This window comes from Anguilla anguilla, chromosome 9 (genome assembly GCF_013347855.1).
Source record: "Anguilla anguilla isolate fAngAng1 chromosome 9, fAngAng1.pri, whole genome shotgun sequence".
Classification (NCBI taxonomy): Eukaryota; Metazoa; Chordata; class Actinopteri; order Anguilliformes; family Anguillidae; genus Anguilla; species Anguilla anguilla.
This window is the reverse complement of record NC_049209.1, coordinates 40,077,816-40,096,888: the sequence shown is the minus strand read 5'-3', so window position 1 is coordinate 40,096,888 and position 19,073 is coordinate 40,077,816. Positions and strand designations below refer to the sequence as shown.

Below are 19,073 nucleotides of genomic sequence, written 5' to 3'. Positions count from 1 at the left end.
GACCGAAGAACTCCAGGTCTGGGGCCAGTGCCTTGGTCAAGGACAATGGCAGGAGTATACCTGTCCTCATATGCAAGTCTTTCAGTGTGGGAGGAAACTTGTCCAATGAATGACAAAAACTTCCTATACTACACTATATAGCCTATAATGAATATACGCCTATAGTTAGACTACCAGAATAATTACCAATATATATACACTTTAAATAGGACTTGGTGTGGTGAATTACTGTATACGCAACTCTAATTTGAACCATTTAAAAATGAATTACAGCCATTTGATGTCGAATCCATCTCACTTCCATTCTATAATCGAATAACGACTAGGCCGTGCAGAAAAACACAACAGAAACAGTGAGCACAATTAGAATTCGCGTCGGATCTAGCCCAGAGCAATCAAAGCGCACTCCGCTTCACCCTTCTCTGTAACCTTGGAAACACGATCTGTTCATAAAGAACAGTCACGCCAGTGCCGGGGACATCGAAATGTGTATTATCACAACCGGAGCGTGGTGTTATAACGATATCGAGATGTTTAATTCTGTTGCTCATGAGAAATCTTTCAGTGTCTACCTTCACTAAAATACATCAATTACCAGTAGTCTCTGCTTCGATGCATTTAGTATAGCAAAAGAAATCTGCCTCTGCTTTACCCTCAAATAAATTAATGACCCTGGAGGGAAAACGTAGGCTAGCTTATGTAGCCCAATTTGTCGCTTTTCTGTTAAATCGGCCATTGTCCTAAAAAGAAAAAAATGAGACATGTTCGAATGTCTCTCTACATATAATAACGAGCTACACAGAATTCAACCTCAAAATTCAAGTAGCTGGACAATTCCGGCTAGCAAGGTAACTTTTTTGTTAGCAGTTTGTAAAGCCCCATTGACTAACTTACAGCTTGCTAATGTTTGCCAATACCATTGCATATGAAACTAGCCACTTACTCTTCAGCGCCGTGATGAGCATATTCCCATCTTTGATAAGTTCTTTTATGAATTTGTTCGTACGATCCAACTCAATTTCATGACATTTCAGGCGTTCCCTGAAATCAGGGCTATCCAAAAAAGAATCGCTGAACTCCAGTGTAGGCAGCCCCATTGTACCGACAAGTAAACTAAAAGAAAACCAGCGATCTCCCAACACAGTTAGATTCTTGCAGTCTTATTGACATGAAACTTGTTTTAAGCCAACCAATGTATTATATTTTAGAAAATCCTCCGTCAGTGCTGGTGTTGTCGCCTTACAGCTGAAGCCAATGAAACTTTTCGTTTTTACTGTCTTGCCTTGTACTTCCGGCAGTTTAGCTAGCCTACTCTCATTCTCAACTCCTTCAAGTTGAGCAAACTGACCGAGTACCTACTATAAGTGACAGTGTGACTCCTGCTGGCTATTTAAAAAATAACGCCACCTGAAGCAATGTTTTGTTTTTTGTCGACTTTCTGGCGTGACAAAAAGTGCATTGATTTAATCGGAGTGGTGAAAATCCTATTTGGGGCCTGTTTATACATAGCCTCTGTTAACAACAGAAATATTCAGAACAAGGAGAAACAATAACCCTTGATTATACCGTGACCAGTATTTAGGCTAAAATATGGACAGTTGATGCTGAATTTTGCATGTTTGCCGGGATAGAAGACGGCGTTTCTGAATTTCTCCGTTGGCTGTAGCCTACCTTGAGAGGATTCTCTCTGAGGTGTCCTCAATGTTAAATAAATAAATAAATAAATAAATAAATAAATAAATACCTTTCCTCCAGACTGCCAATTTGATGATGCACACTGAAGTAAAAAGTCACATTGTCAGAGACTTGGTAATTATAGCCTACAGAAACTACGGTATTTTCTTCTAAGGAGGCTAGCCAGAGTAACTTAAAGATGCAGACTGGCATTAATTTTCTTTTCTTCCATGCAATGATGTATAATTCGCATAAAGTACAAATGCAATACAAATTACAAAATGTACACTGTAAAAGTGGCAACAATTAGCCTAATAGGCCTACACATTGAAGTGATGACGCAGTTATATTAGCCTATGTAATTATGTTAAAGTCAATACTGAGAGAGCAAACATAAACATCGATCAGAATCATGAAAATAATTTGAATAAGCCAATTCATCTTCAAGTACATTTTCCTATTTTCAATGTCGAGGGACAATCGTTATCAATATAGCCTACTGTACAACAGCTTAAAATCGGATGGGCAACTGCTTAATTACGTGAATTAATTCCGAAAAAACAAAGCAAAACAAGATGTAAATAGTGCCATTAGTACTAATTGGTATTGGCAGTGAAAAAGTATATTGTGCATCCCTACTCTCAAGGCAAAACATCAGCAAATAACACTTTTGTCTATGTATTCTGCAGACACAATATCTGAGTACAGTTGGTGGAAAGGACTTGGGGGAGTCCGTCGGGTCATGATGGCGACTGCCACGCACCATGTATGGAGCAACTACAGCCTTCAAGTAAAGAAGGGGAAGAAGCCTCTCAAGAAAATGACATTATACAATTTCATATTACGTAAGAAATAATTGTTTTTACAAAATAACCAAGTTGTTATTTCTTTGTCTTTTGTTGTATGTTCATGACAAATCCATTGAAACCATTACCTTTATTGATAACTTTATGAAGGGGCAGTTATGGCCTCCAGGCCGAAAGATACCATGTTGGATGTGGCTGTCCAGGTGCAGGAGACATTGAAGCATGCCCCTGCCCGATGTAAAAAGGTATGTGAATTCAGGGTTTATTTTATTTCTCCTATCCAGTGAAACAACATACTTCCAATGAAATGATGTAACTTTTGCCTTTTTACCCCATGTAATTTTAAATGCAAACCCTGAGCTAAAAGTATTTTTACAACCATTTCAGTGGATATGTTTTTAGGTACCTACAGAAGCTCCAGCCCCTCTGTCGATCTCTCCAACAGATGGGGATCTTTAACCAACTTCAATCCATAAATGTTGCCGGACTCCATCCTTGATTTTGGGACAGTGAAAAAGCACTAAAGTTGTTTATGGATCTGCTGCTCCTAAGTAATTAGAATGGGTTGTATGTAGAGAACGCATATCACTGTATGTACACTGTATATGCACTTAACAAATAAAGCTTTCTTTGTCATGGTTCCGTGTTCCTGTCTGTTTCCCTTGTTGGGCCGCCAGATGGCGGCACTTCTGTTTTGTGTCCTGCTTGTACCCTGTGTAATTGTATGATTGTCTTCAATTGTTCAATTATTGGTTCCTGGTTGTCTCGTTTTCCCTTCCCTCTCTGTGGCCTGATTGTTCATGGTGTCCTCCTGTGTCTCGTCAGTGTCTGTTCTATTTAAGTTCCTTCTTCCTTGACTCAGGTGCTGGATCCTTGGTTGTGTTTGGTCGCTCATGTTCCTGCCATGTTCTGTGTTCCATGCGCTTTTGGATTTTTGGTTTTCCTGTGTTTCTGAAGTTTTCCTTTGTTTTGAAGAGTTGCCCTGCGAGGCCTTTTGTTCTCTTTTTGTTCTTGCCTTTTGGAGTTTGAGTTTTTCCCCCTCTGCATTTGGGTCCTAACCCCCACGCACCCTGACATTCTTATCTGTATTATCTAAGAAACAAAATTTGTTTCTTACTGAATAATGTTCAGTTTTAAAGCACTTGTTTTTAGTTCTTGTTGGTGCTACAGAAATTCAGTATAATGTTGCATGTGATGGTTATTAACTTCTCTTGTTAAAACAAAGGTCATACCAAATGTGAGTTTATTTGGTGATTGATTTTTTTCCATGTTGCTTGAACATTACTTGGAATAAAAAGATAAGTTACCGCAAGTTATCCATATACATTTCCCACAAATGTTAGACTTACATTGCCAGTTGCTGAATCACGAAAAAATTTCATCTCTTGCAGGGTTGTTGATGACATGTCAAAGGTGAGTGACTGCTGGATTCTTAAATTAACTTAAATAGAGTAGATCACCCAAAAGTGAAATTGAGCCATTTTTGCTCATATTTCCATTGTTTGTGCCCATTCCCAAGCTTTGCATTGACTGCTTCTGTCTTCCGCACCTTATAATGCACACTGGATTCCTGCACTTGAGGTCATTCATTGCTCCCCAACCCCTTGTGTACAACATACAACTACATAGTTAGCTCAGCATCCAATGCCACTCAATGTTAAGTGTTGGGTGTGGGTTGCCCTGCATCAGTTAGTTTTGTGTTTGTCATTGTCAAAGCACAATTACAATTTTAGCCCGCTGTGTGTGTTACTCAATTCATTTTTCTTACTTGGTCCAATTTCATATCCTTTCAGCTCCCACAAATGGCCTTATGACTGTTGCCCCAGTGAAGAACCCGAGGTCCAGCCTTCCCCACTCAAGACATGCCTGAGCCAAGAGTGACTGCACGGGAGGCCTGTGAATTTGGGCAGTGTGATTTGGAACTGTATAGTACATAAGACTCTATTGAGCTCTTATAACCGTATTAAATAGCTAACGTGGAAAGCATTTTTGAAAATTAAGTAACATGAAAAAAATGAATGTGACATGTCTTTAAGGGTGATTGCAAGCCCTTAAAGTCTTAAAATTGTCTTAAGTTTATTTATGTTCATAAAATTGTCTGACATCATGACAGTTGAATATATCATGGTGTATTTATCTGGTTACAATGCGTTGGTATTTGAATGGTAAAAGCCTGCAATGTGTCCTTTTCTTGGACCAAAATAAACATTTGGACAAATGTCAATGTTGTCATTTTAGATGATTGTAAAAATTAAATTGTAAAAGAGTACAACTTGCCTGTGCTTACTTGTGTGGAAAACTGTCTTAAATGTTATTCTAAGAAACATTTAAAATGTCTAAAGCCTTAAATTTAACTTGCTAATGCCTGCAGAAAGCCTAGTTTAATATGTGGGGGATCCTAACTGGTTCACTGCTTAAAAAAGACAAAAATACTCAACACTGTTGTGTTGAAATCATTGGTCCTGAAACTACAACAAAGGAAGACAATGTATATTTTATTGACAAGTAGTTTTAGGTGTTTTAATTTAGTTATTGTGCACTTCAATCTGTTGACAAAGAAATTGTAATGCCATCATTTTATCAGAAAAATACTAGGGAGGATGTAGTCATGATATTCTGTCAATATGCAGCAGTTGATGCTTATGATAGTGGTGGAAGTGATTATGGTAATGAGGTACTGTATATTATACTAGCACATGCTTTGGGGGACCTGCTATGGACATTGCACTAGTGGAAGTCACCCTTTTTGTTTTTGTATCTAGTTTTGTATGTTTGTCTCATCTTCTGTACCATAATTATGCTTGCTGCAGCACATATTGCCTACCTAGAAATGTAACTTGAACCTGATCTCAATGGTATTCTCAATGACAAAGGCTTTCTATTCTATTTGGGCTTGATGTGTACTTTTTTTTTTGCTGCACTGAGTGTCTTTGAAAATAAATTTTGAAGATATGAATTACAGAAGCAATGGCATTTCATTGGTAGGATAGAATGGAGATCAAAATTACAACACCATTATATACCTTTTTTTAATACACAAAATCTAAATGGTTTAGTAAGTGACCAATCAGCAATGTTGTGGAAAGGTAAATAATGTAATAAAGACGTTTAAACAACGTGTCAGCGACGTAAATCTATAACATTACGACAGATGGCTGCTTGGCAACGTAATCACAACGTCGGGGTAAGGTTGTCAAACGTAAAGTTGTAAGGACGCAATTGTTACGTATCGTACGTATCAACATTGCAGCAGTAACCCGGGCATGCAGATTTTTCCTATACAACATCCGCAGAATCCGCCCCTTTCTCACCACCTACTCAACCCAGCTCCTGGTCCAAGCAATGGTTCTATCCCGCCTGGACTACTGCAACTCTCTTCTGGCTGGACTACCAGCATCTGCCACCAGACCCCTGCAGCTCATTCAGAATGCTGCGGCTCGTCTGGTCTTCAACCTCCCCAGACACTCCCACGTAACTCCCCTGCTCACTACCCTCCACTGGCTGCCTGTTATAGCTCGCATCAAATTCAAAACATTGGTCCTAGCATACCAGGCAGTCAAGGGATCAGCCCCAGCATACCTTCACAAGATATTCAAACCCTACATGCCAGCCAGATCCCTCCGTTCTGCTACCTCAGGACGCCTAGCACCTCCCCCTTTTCGCACCTGCACTTCCAGAACACGTCTCCTGTCTGTTCTGGTCCCACGATGGTGGAATGACCTCCCTGTGGAGGTCAGAACAGCTGAGACTGTGAACAATTTCAAACGACGACTGAAGACCCACCTCTTCAGGCTGCACCTCTCTCCATCCCTCCCTTCCCCCCTGTAAATGACTAAACTTAGGGTTGTAACTAGGCAGCTGTTTCATAGGTTAGTTAATTGATGCGCCTGTCTTAACGACTACTTGTACTTTTATTTATTTTTATTTTTCCATAGATTGCGTTGTTGCCGTTCTCGTTGTTAGTGTTAATCAGTTTAACCATCAGGGTCCAAGTTGAACTATGCGGTTGTTCCCTGTACTTGGACCGGTACTTCTCTCTAGGGGTTTCGTCATACTTGTTCCTGGTTATGGTTATACACTTTGTTGTACGTCGCTCTGGATAAGAGCGTCTGCCAAATGCCTGTAATGTAATGTAATGTAATGTATCCACAATGTTGTTTTGAGACGTCGCAGCGACGGGGCGCTGGTCTTATGTTTTTACGTTAATATTACGTAAATTGATACGTAAAGCGGACGTTATGAGACCAATAGAGGACGTTAATAGTACGTCGCCACGACCACATTGTTAGTACGGTAGTCTTTTCCCTTTCTTTAGCCATGATGGCTTGACCACACCTGCCCCGTGTTTCTTTAGTAAAAAAACCCACATAACCATAAGAACTGAGAATGTTGAAAGGTTTCATCCTTGGAAATGCGAAAGCGACAATGACTGACATTCACATTTTGTTGACAGTGTCCAAGGAACATGGTTATAAATGTTGACTGACATTCTTGCTCAAAACTGCCCCTCCAGTGTGTAGCCTACCTGATTGCATACCCAGTCATGGTGATTAGTCTGTCTCCGTTCTGACCCAACAGCTTTAAATTTGCTGTAAAGAAAAGGTTGAATGGGTACCATTCTAAATACCAAAAAGACAAACCCACAAAGGCTCCAGATATTTACATGAGCCAGATTTTTTCAAAGGTTAATCATATTCAGATTAGTTTCCAAAATAACCTTCTTTTGTTTTTACAGATGTTGGAGCACCGCATTCCACTGTTCTCAGGAATAATCGTCAGCATCGTTCTGCCTTTCATTCCCTCATCTGATACCAACATCAACTGGTCCATTTGGACAGCTGCAAAGCGGTGCACTTTATGAGTCAGCAGTAATGCAGATTAAGTATGGGTAATGATACTATAGTGCTGGGGTATCAAACTCAAGACCTTAGGCCTGTTTCAAGAAGGAGGATTACTGAGTTAGCTTGATGCCAGCACTGAGTAAAATCCCAAATAAGGAACATGGACTGAAGTGAAAAGGGGCTATTCCAGGTTTTACTCAGTGTAGTTATCTAGGAAACTCAGTAAAACTTTGTGGTCTTACTTCGATCAGCAACTAATTAAAGGTCTTGAGAACAGGCTACATGGATTCTTCAGTCAATCAACAAAGTGGTGTGCAAACACATCAAAAAACAGCAGACACTGTGGCCCTGCAGGTCTGGAGCCTGATGCCTTAGCCATATGGTGTGATCATAAAGGACACATACAGGGTTTTCCCTAGGTTTTCAGAGGGCTTAGGCGCTCTCAACTATATTTTGTAACAGCGTTTTTTTTTTTTTTTTTTAATACGTGAAAAAACGCTTTGACCAGCGGTTTTCATCAGAAAAAGACGTTACGTGTGAACACAGCCCAACTTTGTTTAGCTACCAAGCCACGTTAGATACTAACGTTAGCTCAATCGAGGTATCTTTATATGTAACGTCAACTAACTAGTATCGCTGGCTAACGTTGTCATAAAATCATAAAATTTTTCCCGAACATGAAAACTGGATTACTTGTTTACATTTTTGACAGATGTGGCTAATGGGTAAATCGTTTCCGTCGCAGCACTTTCGACACAAGCAAAATTGGAAGCGCTATCCTAAAATTTCTTCTTACTGTGAAGAGTGCCTGACCCGCAACCGTAGCAATGTGTTAACACGGCGGCACAATTATATCGAGAAATACCATCTTTGGGGAAAAAACGCTATATTCTGTAAATGCATTTAACCTACCATGCATAAAAACAAACGCTCGTCAATCACACACTTCTATTTATAATGCCATCATAGCGCGGAGTGTTTAAAACCATAAAGCCACCTCTCCGTTTTTTTTTTTTTTGTTTGTTTTTTGTCAGCGCATCACCGTTATTTTTTACATTAATTCTGATATGTCGCCTAAATGCCTTTTTACGTTCATTCGGCTTAAGGCGCTCCGCAAAATCACTTAGGCGCTGCGCCTAAGCATTTCCATGGTAGAGAAAACCCTGACATAGGAACTGGAAAGAGATGGGCCTGGCAATGAAGCTGAGGAAGTAACAGGAAACAACCTTTACTGCACATCTTGAGGGCAAAAGAACTTGCTGCCCATTAAATTCAATGTAGAAAGCCAAGGTGATTTAACAAATAAATAAAACCTTAATTTTTTTGTGACCTTAAGTTGAATTAAGTGTTTGTAAAACAATGGTTGTTTTGGTCCAGAAGCTTTGAAAACTATTTATTAAAATTGACATATTTTATTACATACACTGCCTGCGAGGGAGGGAAGGGGGGGGGGGGGAGGGGAAGTGTGAAGACCAGACGCGACCAAACAGGGGATCCGGTAACCACGAAAGCCGCGTTTCCACCAAAATTACCCGGAACTTTTAGTCCCAGGAACTACTTTTCAAGGAACTAAAAGGTTCCTTCAGCCCATGGTTGTCTGCGTTTCCACCGCGGTCTAAAGTCCCGCGAAGATTAGGCAAATTAGCCCACTGACGTATGAAAAAACGACGTTGTCGTCGGTCCTATGATTTCTTCTGTAACCCCATACTACCACCGAAGTAGCCTACATTATTTTCTAATAACTGGGACAGCCCAGAGGGGTTTATTCCACTTATATACAACGGGTTACCAACAATGATTATATATGGTTACTTTTGTATTTATTATTATTTTTTTTTTATCGATTTAATCACCTGGAATTGAAATATTCTTCTGCAGCCGTTTGGGCATATTTTACCGTTGTCAAGCAAAACTGTCGTTGGTAGTTGAACTTGGACCGTTGTTATGCAACAAATAGGATATAACAGGCCAATAGTCAGATTGTAACTGTTTTATATATCCTCTCAAACACATTCATTATGTTTTTATGCGAACATTCGCTTTCATGTCTTGACATCCGAAGCGACCGAATGCATTCACATTTATATGTATAACTTCCAGTTTGCTTTTACTGTATCACCAATGTGAATTACGCAGAACTACCGCATACCTCACATAACTGTATCAAACGTTTTGAGTCAATTACAACGGGCTAACAAAGAAAATCCGGAAGAAAATATTCAGCAACCGAATTAATCCATTTGAATGTTTTGGTACATAATATACTGTCCCAGCACGAATGCTTTTTATAAAAATAAAATTATAAAACGAATACTAAAGCAAGAAAAGAACAGAAGAGCACACGTTATAATTCCAAGACGTTGGCAGGCTATAACCAAAACTATGCTACTGCACCGCATAACATACAAGTTTGATTTGAAGTTATTATGAAAATAAATTGGTTTGCGGCTGAATATTTTTAAACATGGCGGCTGAAAACAAACACAAAAAAATGCTGCGAGTACTCGACCAATCAGAAATGTTCAGCGCTGCAAGCTCCACCCAAAAGGTTCCTGTACTTTCGAAAAGTACTACCCCCTGAGCAGGAACTTTTTGGGGGGTAAAATAAAGCCCCCGGAACTAAATTTAGACCCTAGTTCCTGCGGTGGAAATGCACTGAGTTCCTCAAAAGGTTCCTAGTTCCTGGGTAAAGTTCCTGCGGTGGAAACGCGGCTTAAGTCTCGTGAGAGACGAAATAAGAAGGGGGTGCTATACTCCTAAGGGACGTATCCCAAATAATGAATAATAAACCCCTAAATGGGCAACTGAGGAAGAAGGAGTATTAAAAAAATAAAGGAACAGGGAAACGAGAAATAAAGAACAATAAACGACTTAGAACCGAAGCTGAGCAAAAGAAACTGTCTTTTCACAAACAAACAGAAGACGTTCTGAGGCCAACTAAAACCAGGGGGAAAACTGGTTAGTAAGAGGTGGAAAGATTGTGACCCGAAGGTGACACAATAACCCCTAAAAACCGCAGAATCTGGACAAATACCATCCTAATACCTTTTTCCCAAAAAACAAACTGAAGTCTGAATTCTTTGTAATTCCTTGGTTCCTAAAATACTTATACCTTGCTCAGAAAAGAGACAGGGAACTGACTAGAACGAAACACGTTACACTCAAGCACCGTTCCACTGCCTACTGACGCTTTAAATACCCAGCCACAGGTGTGGCTGGTAATCAGCGGAAGATGCGAGCAACCAACAGGTGAAACAGATCACCGTGGTAATCCTGTAGGAATGCAAGGAATTTTAGGGCGGGAACGATCGTCCCAAGAGGAACCAAAAATAACGATTAGCCGAGTGGCTAATCTGCAAGCTCGAAACCGCTCGTGATTCGCTTCGTGAAACTGAAAATTTTTCAGTGTTTATCCCAAAATCACGATTATAGTAGCTTTGTCACATGCGTGAAGCATGGCCCAGGTAGACATTTACGGAATGTACACGACTGACAAGCCGTCAAACACGTTTGAAAAATTGAATATTTGCCGGTTAGGGTTAGCTAGCTAAGTGAGTTTCAAAGTGCCATTGGGTAAGTTTTTTTTTTTTGCCTTCAAAAGTCTGATATTCCCCATTCACTTTAATGGGAGCTTGAATGTTTTGCCCTCAACATGTGCAGTATATGCTTACTTTTGGGGCTTTGGTTAGCTGATGGCGTGCTTTCCTGTCAAGTTAAATATGCACGTCTATGTGAATGAGTAGCCTACATCAACAAAATAATTTTCAAAGTACAAAAATGGCAAGTTACTTACTCATACAAAGGACTGTCTATACGCCATTAATTAAATCTGTAGGCCTACCTTTAAAAGTATTGATATCAAAATGAAACCAAGTTGCAACAAACAATATTGGTTATCTTCGTAAATATATCTAATTTCTATTCCAATGCAACGCTGCTCAATGTTTCCCTAAATGATTTCACGGAACTTGTCTCTGATGTTTCATCCTACTATCTGAATGAAGAGAATGTGTTTATTTAAAGTTTGTCACTTGAAAGTGCAAAATGGCAATCATTTATAGTGGAAATAATCTGCAATTTGGCTGGTACTTGTACTTTGGGCATATGAAAAGCACACAATGAATAAAATGCATTATTATTATTATTATGATGATGATGTTTAGAAACGTGTATTCACAAATAAGATTTTATATTTTATTTTACATTGTAAAACAAATTTTACTATTGTACTTATTTGGCTAAACTTTTCAGTTCCACAAACATACATTACATTACAGGGGCAAACATATGTCTGGATAGGTTTGTAAGATTAAATATTTAACAGCCTGAAAAATCTGTCATTTTCTATCCGAATTTATTAATTCTTTTTAGTTGGCAAGCAAGCTATAGCCTCCATTCTGTACAAAACCAAGATGGCGACCACAAAGTTTTTACAGTGTCCTTCTGCCTGTGCATTACAGTGTTCTGCAACCGGCTACTTTGATCAGATTTTTTATTGCCAGATGCAGCTAAATGTGATTTAATGGGAATGAATTACTGATTGTGGGGCTGGAGCTTTTGTGTTGATAATCACAAAAGGTAATCGGAGGGGAAAACACTCAAAATAACCCAAGTTTGAGGCTTTATTGTGTGGATGTGTGAAGTTGTTTATGAATTATGTTTGTTTACATGAGGTTGGAAGGTACAGAAATGAATGTTCTTAAGGGCTGAGAGTCTGTGGTCATTGCTGTAGGGAACCCTGAAAAGTGCCAAACTTTCGCTGCTGTATAGGTATGGGGGATGCCACCCCACCAAGCTGTAGCTGTCATCCCAATTCTGCACATGTGCTTGTCAGAAGCTGTACATGCTGCACTCACTTATGAAATCAGGTGCATAATGTCCAGAAAGACTGCATAAATCTTATATACAATATGAAATTCTTCTTCTAATCGACATGTGTACAATGAATGAAATACACAAAATATGCTCGCTGAACAATTGCTTTTTATGGGTTTTTAAAGAAAGATTACTTATTGAAATAGAGTTGATAGAGTTGATAAAAGGCTTTTTTGACATAAACGTATCTGTCACACACCAGTGTGACAACCCTGCGGCAGTGGCGGGGGACACTTTTGTCGGTCGCATGGAGAGAGAGAGAGAGAGAGAGTGCACCCACACAAACATGAAAAAATAAACGCCATCTTCACCCTTCCCCCTCACGGGTTTCGGCAAAAAAAAAAAAACTAAAATAACAGACAAAATAAAGTAAAACAGAGCGACACCTATTTCAGTTCCCCGCTTTGTAGCTAGTCTGCTTTCCAGCAGAGCAGCTCCTCCAACTTTTCGGTGGGGGATTACTTTTCCCCGTCTTTTTAAAAGAAACAAAACTGAAATTAAACGCAACTCAAATAAAGAAAACTTGCCCTCGGTGATAGCTGCCGGTCTCGGCTCTGAACTGTGGACAGCAGCACCCCTTTAAGCACCTGGGCTGATTAGCTAACGCAGCCCAGGTGCGTGTGCTCTCTCCACCAGCCGGCTCAGCCGAGACCAATCCCCTTTCCGGCGGACTGAATGCCACAGTATCCATGTAAGAAACTATGAACAGAATATTATGCAGTAATGGGTATGGCTATTGAATAGCTTTTTGATACACTTGTAGTCCAGTGAATTATTTATTTACTTTTATTTTTTGTGAAGAAAAGGGAGGACAACTCAAAAAAACATCAGTCCATATATATGGTTTAGTGAAGGATGTTGCTAATTAATATGGAATACTAAAATTGGCCATGATTGTTTTTGTTTTTGTACACTGAGGAGTATATTTTTGACTTCAGTGTTGAATCTGTGAATGTGAATCTCTTGATTAAGACGCTGCTTGACTAATAAAGTCTGTTAAAAAAATTAAATATTTAACCATCCAGCAATATAACTGATTTATAACTTCACGGCATATTTGTTTTTCTGTATGCAGATTTGTTAAAACCATTAACAAATACAGCGCTTCTCAATTTAGTGTTTCTTTAAAAATGCAAAACTGTAAAAACACTTTAAAAGCTTAAGTCTGTATGTAAAACAAAAACTGTTTGTGCTGCAGTGAACCCAGGAGCTGTTACTGGAGGTAATAACTAAGCATACGACATCTGAATCACATCAGACTTGTTTCACAACTGTATGTCTCACTCTGAAAAATAGATCACATCTTTATGGAAAAATTACATTAAATTCCAAAAGACCATGTTGATTCTGAACGCACTTTACAAAAAGCAAAAGATCCTTGTTGCAAGTTTGGCTGTAATATTACCTGTGCCAATAACCAAATATGTCTTAGCAAAGATGAGCATGTAGTCACCAGTGCTCTCTTGAGAAGGACTTTGCAGAAACACAGGTTGTATGCTGGTCTGTCCCTGTAAGAAGAAATAAAATGAAACCACATACTGTATTAGACTACAACACTTCTGCTTGCATTTGACCTTGTTAGGTTGGTGACACTGAGTACATGACGGGCTGACTGTAATTCACAAGCTTTAATTACATGTGCTCCTGCAAATCCTGCTCTAATCACTGTCCCTGTCTTTGTGCTTTATTTGGTGTTCACGTAGGTCATGTCATTTGATGTTTTAAGCTGCACATTGTGACAGCCCACGCCATACTATAGCAATGGGTCCAAAGCCTTTTCACCCCACTCAGAATTGACAAATGGGATAACTGCGAGTGTGCAAGTGCTTCTTAGTTTTTCGTGATGTGTACACAGATATAAAACATCACAGAATACCCAATATAGAACAAAAAGACTGGCCAACCATACATCAAATAGCACATTTGAGCACTGCTCAATATTGAAATAAAATTATTTTATTTAAATTATTTAAGCAATTCAGCATGAGGAGAGCTAAACATATTATTGAGGATAAATATCAAGTGCACTAATACAATAAATTGTATCAGTTTCTTCTTCCTGATTGGTCCTGTTCAACTTAGTTTGGAAGGACCCAGTATGCTTTGAGTGAGCCAGATTTCCTTGACTTTCAAAACAATTTCTGAGGAGAAATTCTCCAAGTAGTTTTGTTGGTCATTATCTATTTTCTGAAAACACATTTAGCTAGCCTGTCACACATATATTGAAAACACAAAGGTCTCGCAGTATTTTTTTTTTTTTTTTTTACCAAACAAGGGGAACAGAGGATGAGGATGTTGCTGTTTGGATTTATAATTTACTGTAGGTCCAAAGACCAAGTGCAACAGTTTTAAGCAGACCTAATTGTTTGAGAAAATGTCTGGCGTGGGTTAGTAGAACTCTGGTTAATTTCCTTTGTGATTAAAGAGTTGAAATTGAAAAAATTTCTATGAATGCTTACAAGGATTTTTTGAGGTGCTCAGGGCCTGCGGTCTGAACAAATTGTGCTGGCATGTGTTCAGCAGCTTTTACGGTTACTTGCAATGTTTTCAAAACAATTTTTTGACAAGCTGAAATAAATGTCACATGCAATTTATTGTTTTGGATACAAAAAGTAGCGCCTTTGAGTTTGTTCAATGAAAAAGATATACGGGGTCATATTTCCCAGACAAACCATTATCTATTTTAGAGAATTTAGTAAATGGCCTTATCTAATGTAACTTGTAATAAATGGCATTAATGCAATGGAAATACTGGCCAAATACTACATCAGTACTAGACAGTGTGCAGTTTCAATGGAATAATGCACTAGCATGCGCACACGCACACGAAAATAGAAATGAGTAAAAATGAATGGTAAAAATGAGATATTGTAAGTAATCACTCAGAATTATGCAATGAGAAAACCATGACTGTGCAATGACATGCCTGTTCCTTACTCTCCAGACTAAGACTAGTCTGGATGCATTTCACTGCCCCTGGAACCTAAAAAGACTTTAACATACTATTGTGGATCTTTTCATTTTAACTGGTCTATGCCTCTGCAAACTGAGAACAAGAGCCATTATAAGAGGATGGTGCTGATAAAGTCTGCCATAATGCAAATGTTCATGGCTGCAGCATGGAATTCAGTGTAAATGCAGCACATAAAACACATACTACCTTGACTGGAAATATTTTATAGGCTATGGTATGAAGCATATTCATACCATACAATACAATTCCACCATAGAATTGGTGGTAGTCGTATCTTCAGAGGAAATGCAATTTTAGCAGGAGCACTTAAAGATTTGCAGATAGGCATGCCTGCACTCAGACAAACCCAGACACACACACATCCGCACAGTCATACATGTACATGCACCACACACAAATAAGCATTTATGCTCCACCCACCCACCTACTCACACACACACACACACACACACAAGGCATTGGAAGGAGTTCCTCCCCCTTCATGTTGATGACTACCCTGTATTTAAACGCATACTATGCAGGATTCTTACATTGAAAATATTATAGAATAACATTATCATGAGGTATATCTATGGTGCACTGGTAATTTATGATTTTACGCACTTTTGCCGAATTCATGCACTGTTACCTGCATTTGCTATTCAACATTGTGTTGGGGCATTTCTGTGCACGGCCCTCTTTTCTGTGCGGGGAAGGGTGGGTGTGGCTACAGAGCATGTAGTTTGGGATCAGATTTGAGTGGAGAGTTTGTTGCTAGCTAGCTAGCTGCCCAGATACAGCAAAGCAAAAAGTCAAACCGACAGGGCTCATTCAAGAACTAGAGTTAATCTTGGAGTTGTTTTTCTTCTGTGACATCAGTTGTAAAGTATAAAAAAGTGACTCAGAGTTTGCTTGTTTTCTGTTGGACCTGTAAGCAACCGCAGGCTATCCAACCTAGCTACATTTGGTGGGGTAATCTGGGTGAGTCGGTAGGATTGAAGACAGAGGAGGAGGCTTGACTGTAAATTCAGGACCTCAGCAAGGCAAAAAAAAAAATCCTTTAAATAGGGCCTTTAAATACAGATTAAGCCCCATTTGGGTAAGAGGAGCTCAGCGGTAGAGCGTACTAAGCACATCTGATCAGTTATTAGCACAGGCCATTGGTGAGTATGCTGTATTTGTGATTATATCTTCACAGATATCAGTCTATTTATCTGCTTCACTGTGAGTGTACTGGGCCAAAGCCGCTGCCACTGAAGGGGTGGGGCTGGAACTAATTTAGCCATGCAGACTCAGGGACTCTGTGCATTTATTTTCTGGCCTTCGTGTTGCTTGATATGAGGAGCATCACAACACGACACCGTTACGTCCCCAAGATGGGCTAGGGGTGTAACAAAATTAATGACTATTAATTATTAATTTTATTTACACAATTATTTTTATATACAAAGAACAAACAGGAGGGGAAACCCTGGGCGGTACCAAACAAAAGAAAAATAACCAAAAACAAAAATATAGGCTACTAACAATTCTAGAAATGAAAGAAACTAACTGAAACCCGAAAATCTTCTGAACCCAACTACACTGACTATGCTAAACTGAACAAAAACATACAAGGGTGGTACACGCCCTTATCCACACACACACACACAAGAAAAAACACCTACCCAATTCCCACTCCTAACCCAACACAAAACCAGCAAACAAAACAGAGACGCAAACCCAAACTCGAAGTCTATTCAGAAAATACGGTCAATACACAGAAGTCAAAACAGCACAAAGTCACAACAGAACAAGGTCAATACGAAGGTGAACAAAAATTCAAATCTAAGTCACACCTGGGTAACTGACAATACGGTCTTACATAGGTGTGGGTCGGTTCCTCATTGGCCACCAGGCAGGTCCGCAGAAGAGGATTGGGGGGAAAACAACGCACACTTCCTCTGCCTCACCAATTGCAGAGTGACCTGTAGCACAGACTTGATGGAATAATGAGACAGGGAGAGAACAAAAACCTGGCATGCAACACATACACGCACACTCAGACATGCATATACTGTACAAGGCAATGCTTCTGATTTAGTATTCTGGTTGGAATGTGTAATCAACTAAACAAGGCTGCGACTTAGATGGCAATTAAGTGGGTGCCAGTGTAGTACTATAGGTTAGGGAACTGAACTTACCGTACAGAGTTCACAGGTTCAATTTCTGGTTTGGGTTCTGCTGTAGTATCCTTCAGTTGAGTAAGTCAGTCTGAATAATCCTAATGACTAAACAGAGCAACAAATGAATTGTTGAATGACCATCAAACTGACCTGTTCTATATTTCCTGGAAGAACTTACAAGGCTCTCCCCAATTAATTGAATTTGACGATTTTGAATTCATTATTTTAGTAACATGATTAAAGGGCAAATGGGAGTATGTCTGAATATCTGTCTCCTCACAATGAATTAATAACTTAATAGCAGAAAAAAAAAACACAGATGGTTCAACATCATCTTTATGTCTCTGTAAATGTCCTGTATTGTCCCCCATTTGCATTAAAATGTATAATTTTGATGTTGAAATTCCTTTAAACACAATTTAAATATGCATGACCCAGACCAGCCCCACATAGCTCTTCCCTTGATAGTGCAGATGGATTTCCTTTCAACCCATTAAAGGTTTAGTGGAAATGACCAGTTTTCCAAAACAAATACTAAATGGTAGTGTAGGTATATAACCTGTAAAAACTGCTATGCTCTTAAATAATTATTAAAGTTGAATTTATATGCAAGTTTCACATGTTTTCTATTAAACAATAAGTTACAACAAAAGGAAGAGTTTTTCATAACTTGCTATTTTGGTTTGACATTACATATAGAAAATTATTTATTAACATAATATACATTTACAAATGTACATAATTCAAAGATTCTCATGATTTTTCTTGGATCATGAATATGCGTGGCTGACGAGGGTGAAAGGTTCAATACGTGAAACACTTGTCAAGTTTTACCAACATCTAAACAGTCAACACACCTGTCGATGTGAGGGAGGAGAGTGTCGGAGGACCACATGCAACGGTACAGGGAATCAAAAAGCTTATCCCCGAGGAGATAAGCCACTGAGGCTAGCGAAAATGAGGAAGGGAAAAAATAAAACAGAATGACAGGAGCGAAAACTCAAACTCCCTGATAAGCCTTAAAAAACAGCCAAACAGAAAACCTTGTAAAAACAAGGGCGAGAAACAGAAATAAAAACACTGAGCACCGCTCAGGAACGAAAAATAGTTGGGATAGAAACCAGGGAAACCCAACGTAACTGAGTCGCAGCTCAGACCCAAAACAAAAGGAAAACTTGGGGTTGAACACAGATACCCAAGAACCTAAGACGCAGCTTAGGAAAACAAAAATGTAAAGCCCTAACAGTCTGCCTGCACAAAGCCCAGAAACACAGGCCGAAATACAAACCTTCTAAGGGGGGAACGCTTCTTGAGAAGCGAGAACAGGAGGTTTAATAAACAGGCTCAGAAATACCTTACCGGCTCAATGAAAACATAAGTTGACACTGAAGCAAGGACTGAAAGTCAGACAGCGTCTTAAATAGCCTTGCCTGATCCAGGTGGCCGAAATCACGGTATAAGGAAGAATAATTGGAAACAGGTGCATCCAATTAGGTAATAATCAGGCCGGGAGGCCAAAAAACGGAACTGCACTCCAAACCCATGACAGTCGATACCTCATAAAATATACAGTACCTCCACACTATAGTTGTATAGTATAGCTTCCAAAACTGTTGACTTTATTTATTGATGAAATGAACAGAAAGAAACAATATTTTTAAGAACATCTCCTGGTGAACAGCATCCACACAAGCTGAAACATTTGATGAAGGATGAAGTCATTGCCCAACTGAACCAATATATGGTGGATTGATGGAGA

General features: G+C 39.2%; 1 protein-coding gene and 1 long non-coding RNA gene across 3 annotated transcripts in view; one reads left to right on the top strand and one right to left on the bottom strand.

Annotated features, from left to right (window-relative positions):
* LOC118235587 (rho GTPase-activating protein 42-like) overlaps positions 1-1,343 on the bottom strand; it is a 92,808-nt gene extending 91,465 nt beyond the window's left edge. For both annotated transcript variants that reach the window (XM_035433070.1, XM_035433071.1), the window contains exon 1: positions 944-1,343. In XM_035433070.1, the coding sequence (XP_035288961.1) occupies positions 944-1,097 (154 nt within the window). In that variant the 5' untranslated portion in view covers positions 1,098-1,343. The remainder of the gene's footprint in view (positions 1-943) is intronic.
* Positions 1,344-2,399: 1,056 nt separating this feature from the next.
* On the top strand, positions 2,400-3,056 carry LOC118235614. The gene is made up of 3 exons (XR_004766887.1): positions 2,400-2,519; positions 2,631-2,725; positions 2,926-3,056. It is a non-coding gene; the product is annotated as an uncharacterized LOC118235614 (long non-coding RNA).
* Positions 3,057-19,073: the final 16,017 nt, after the last annotated feature.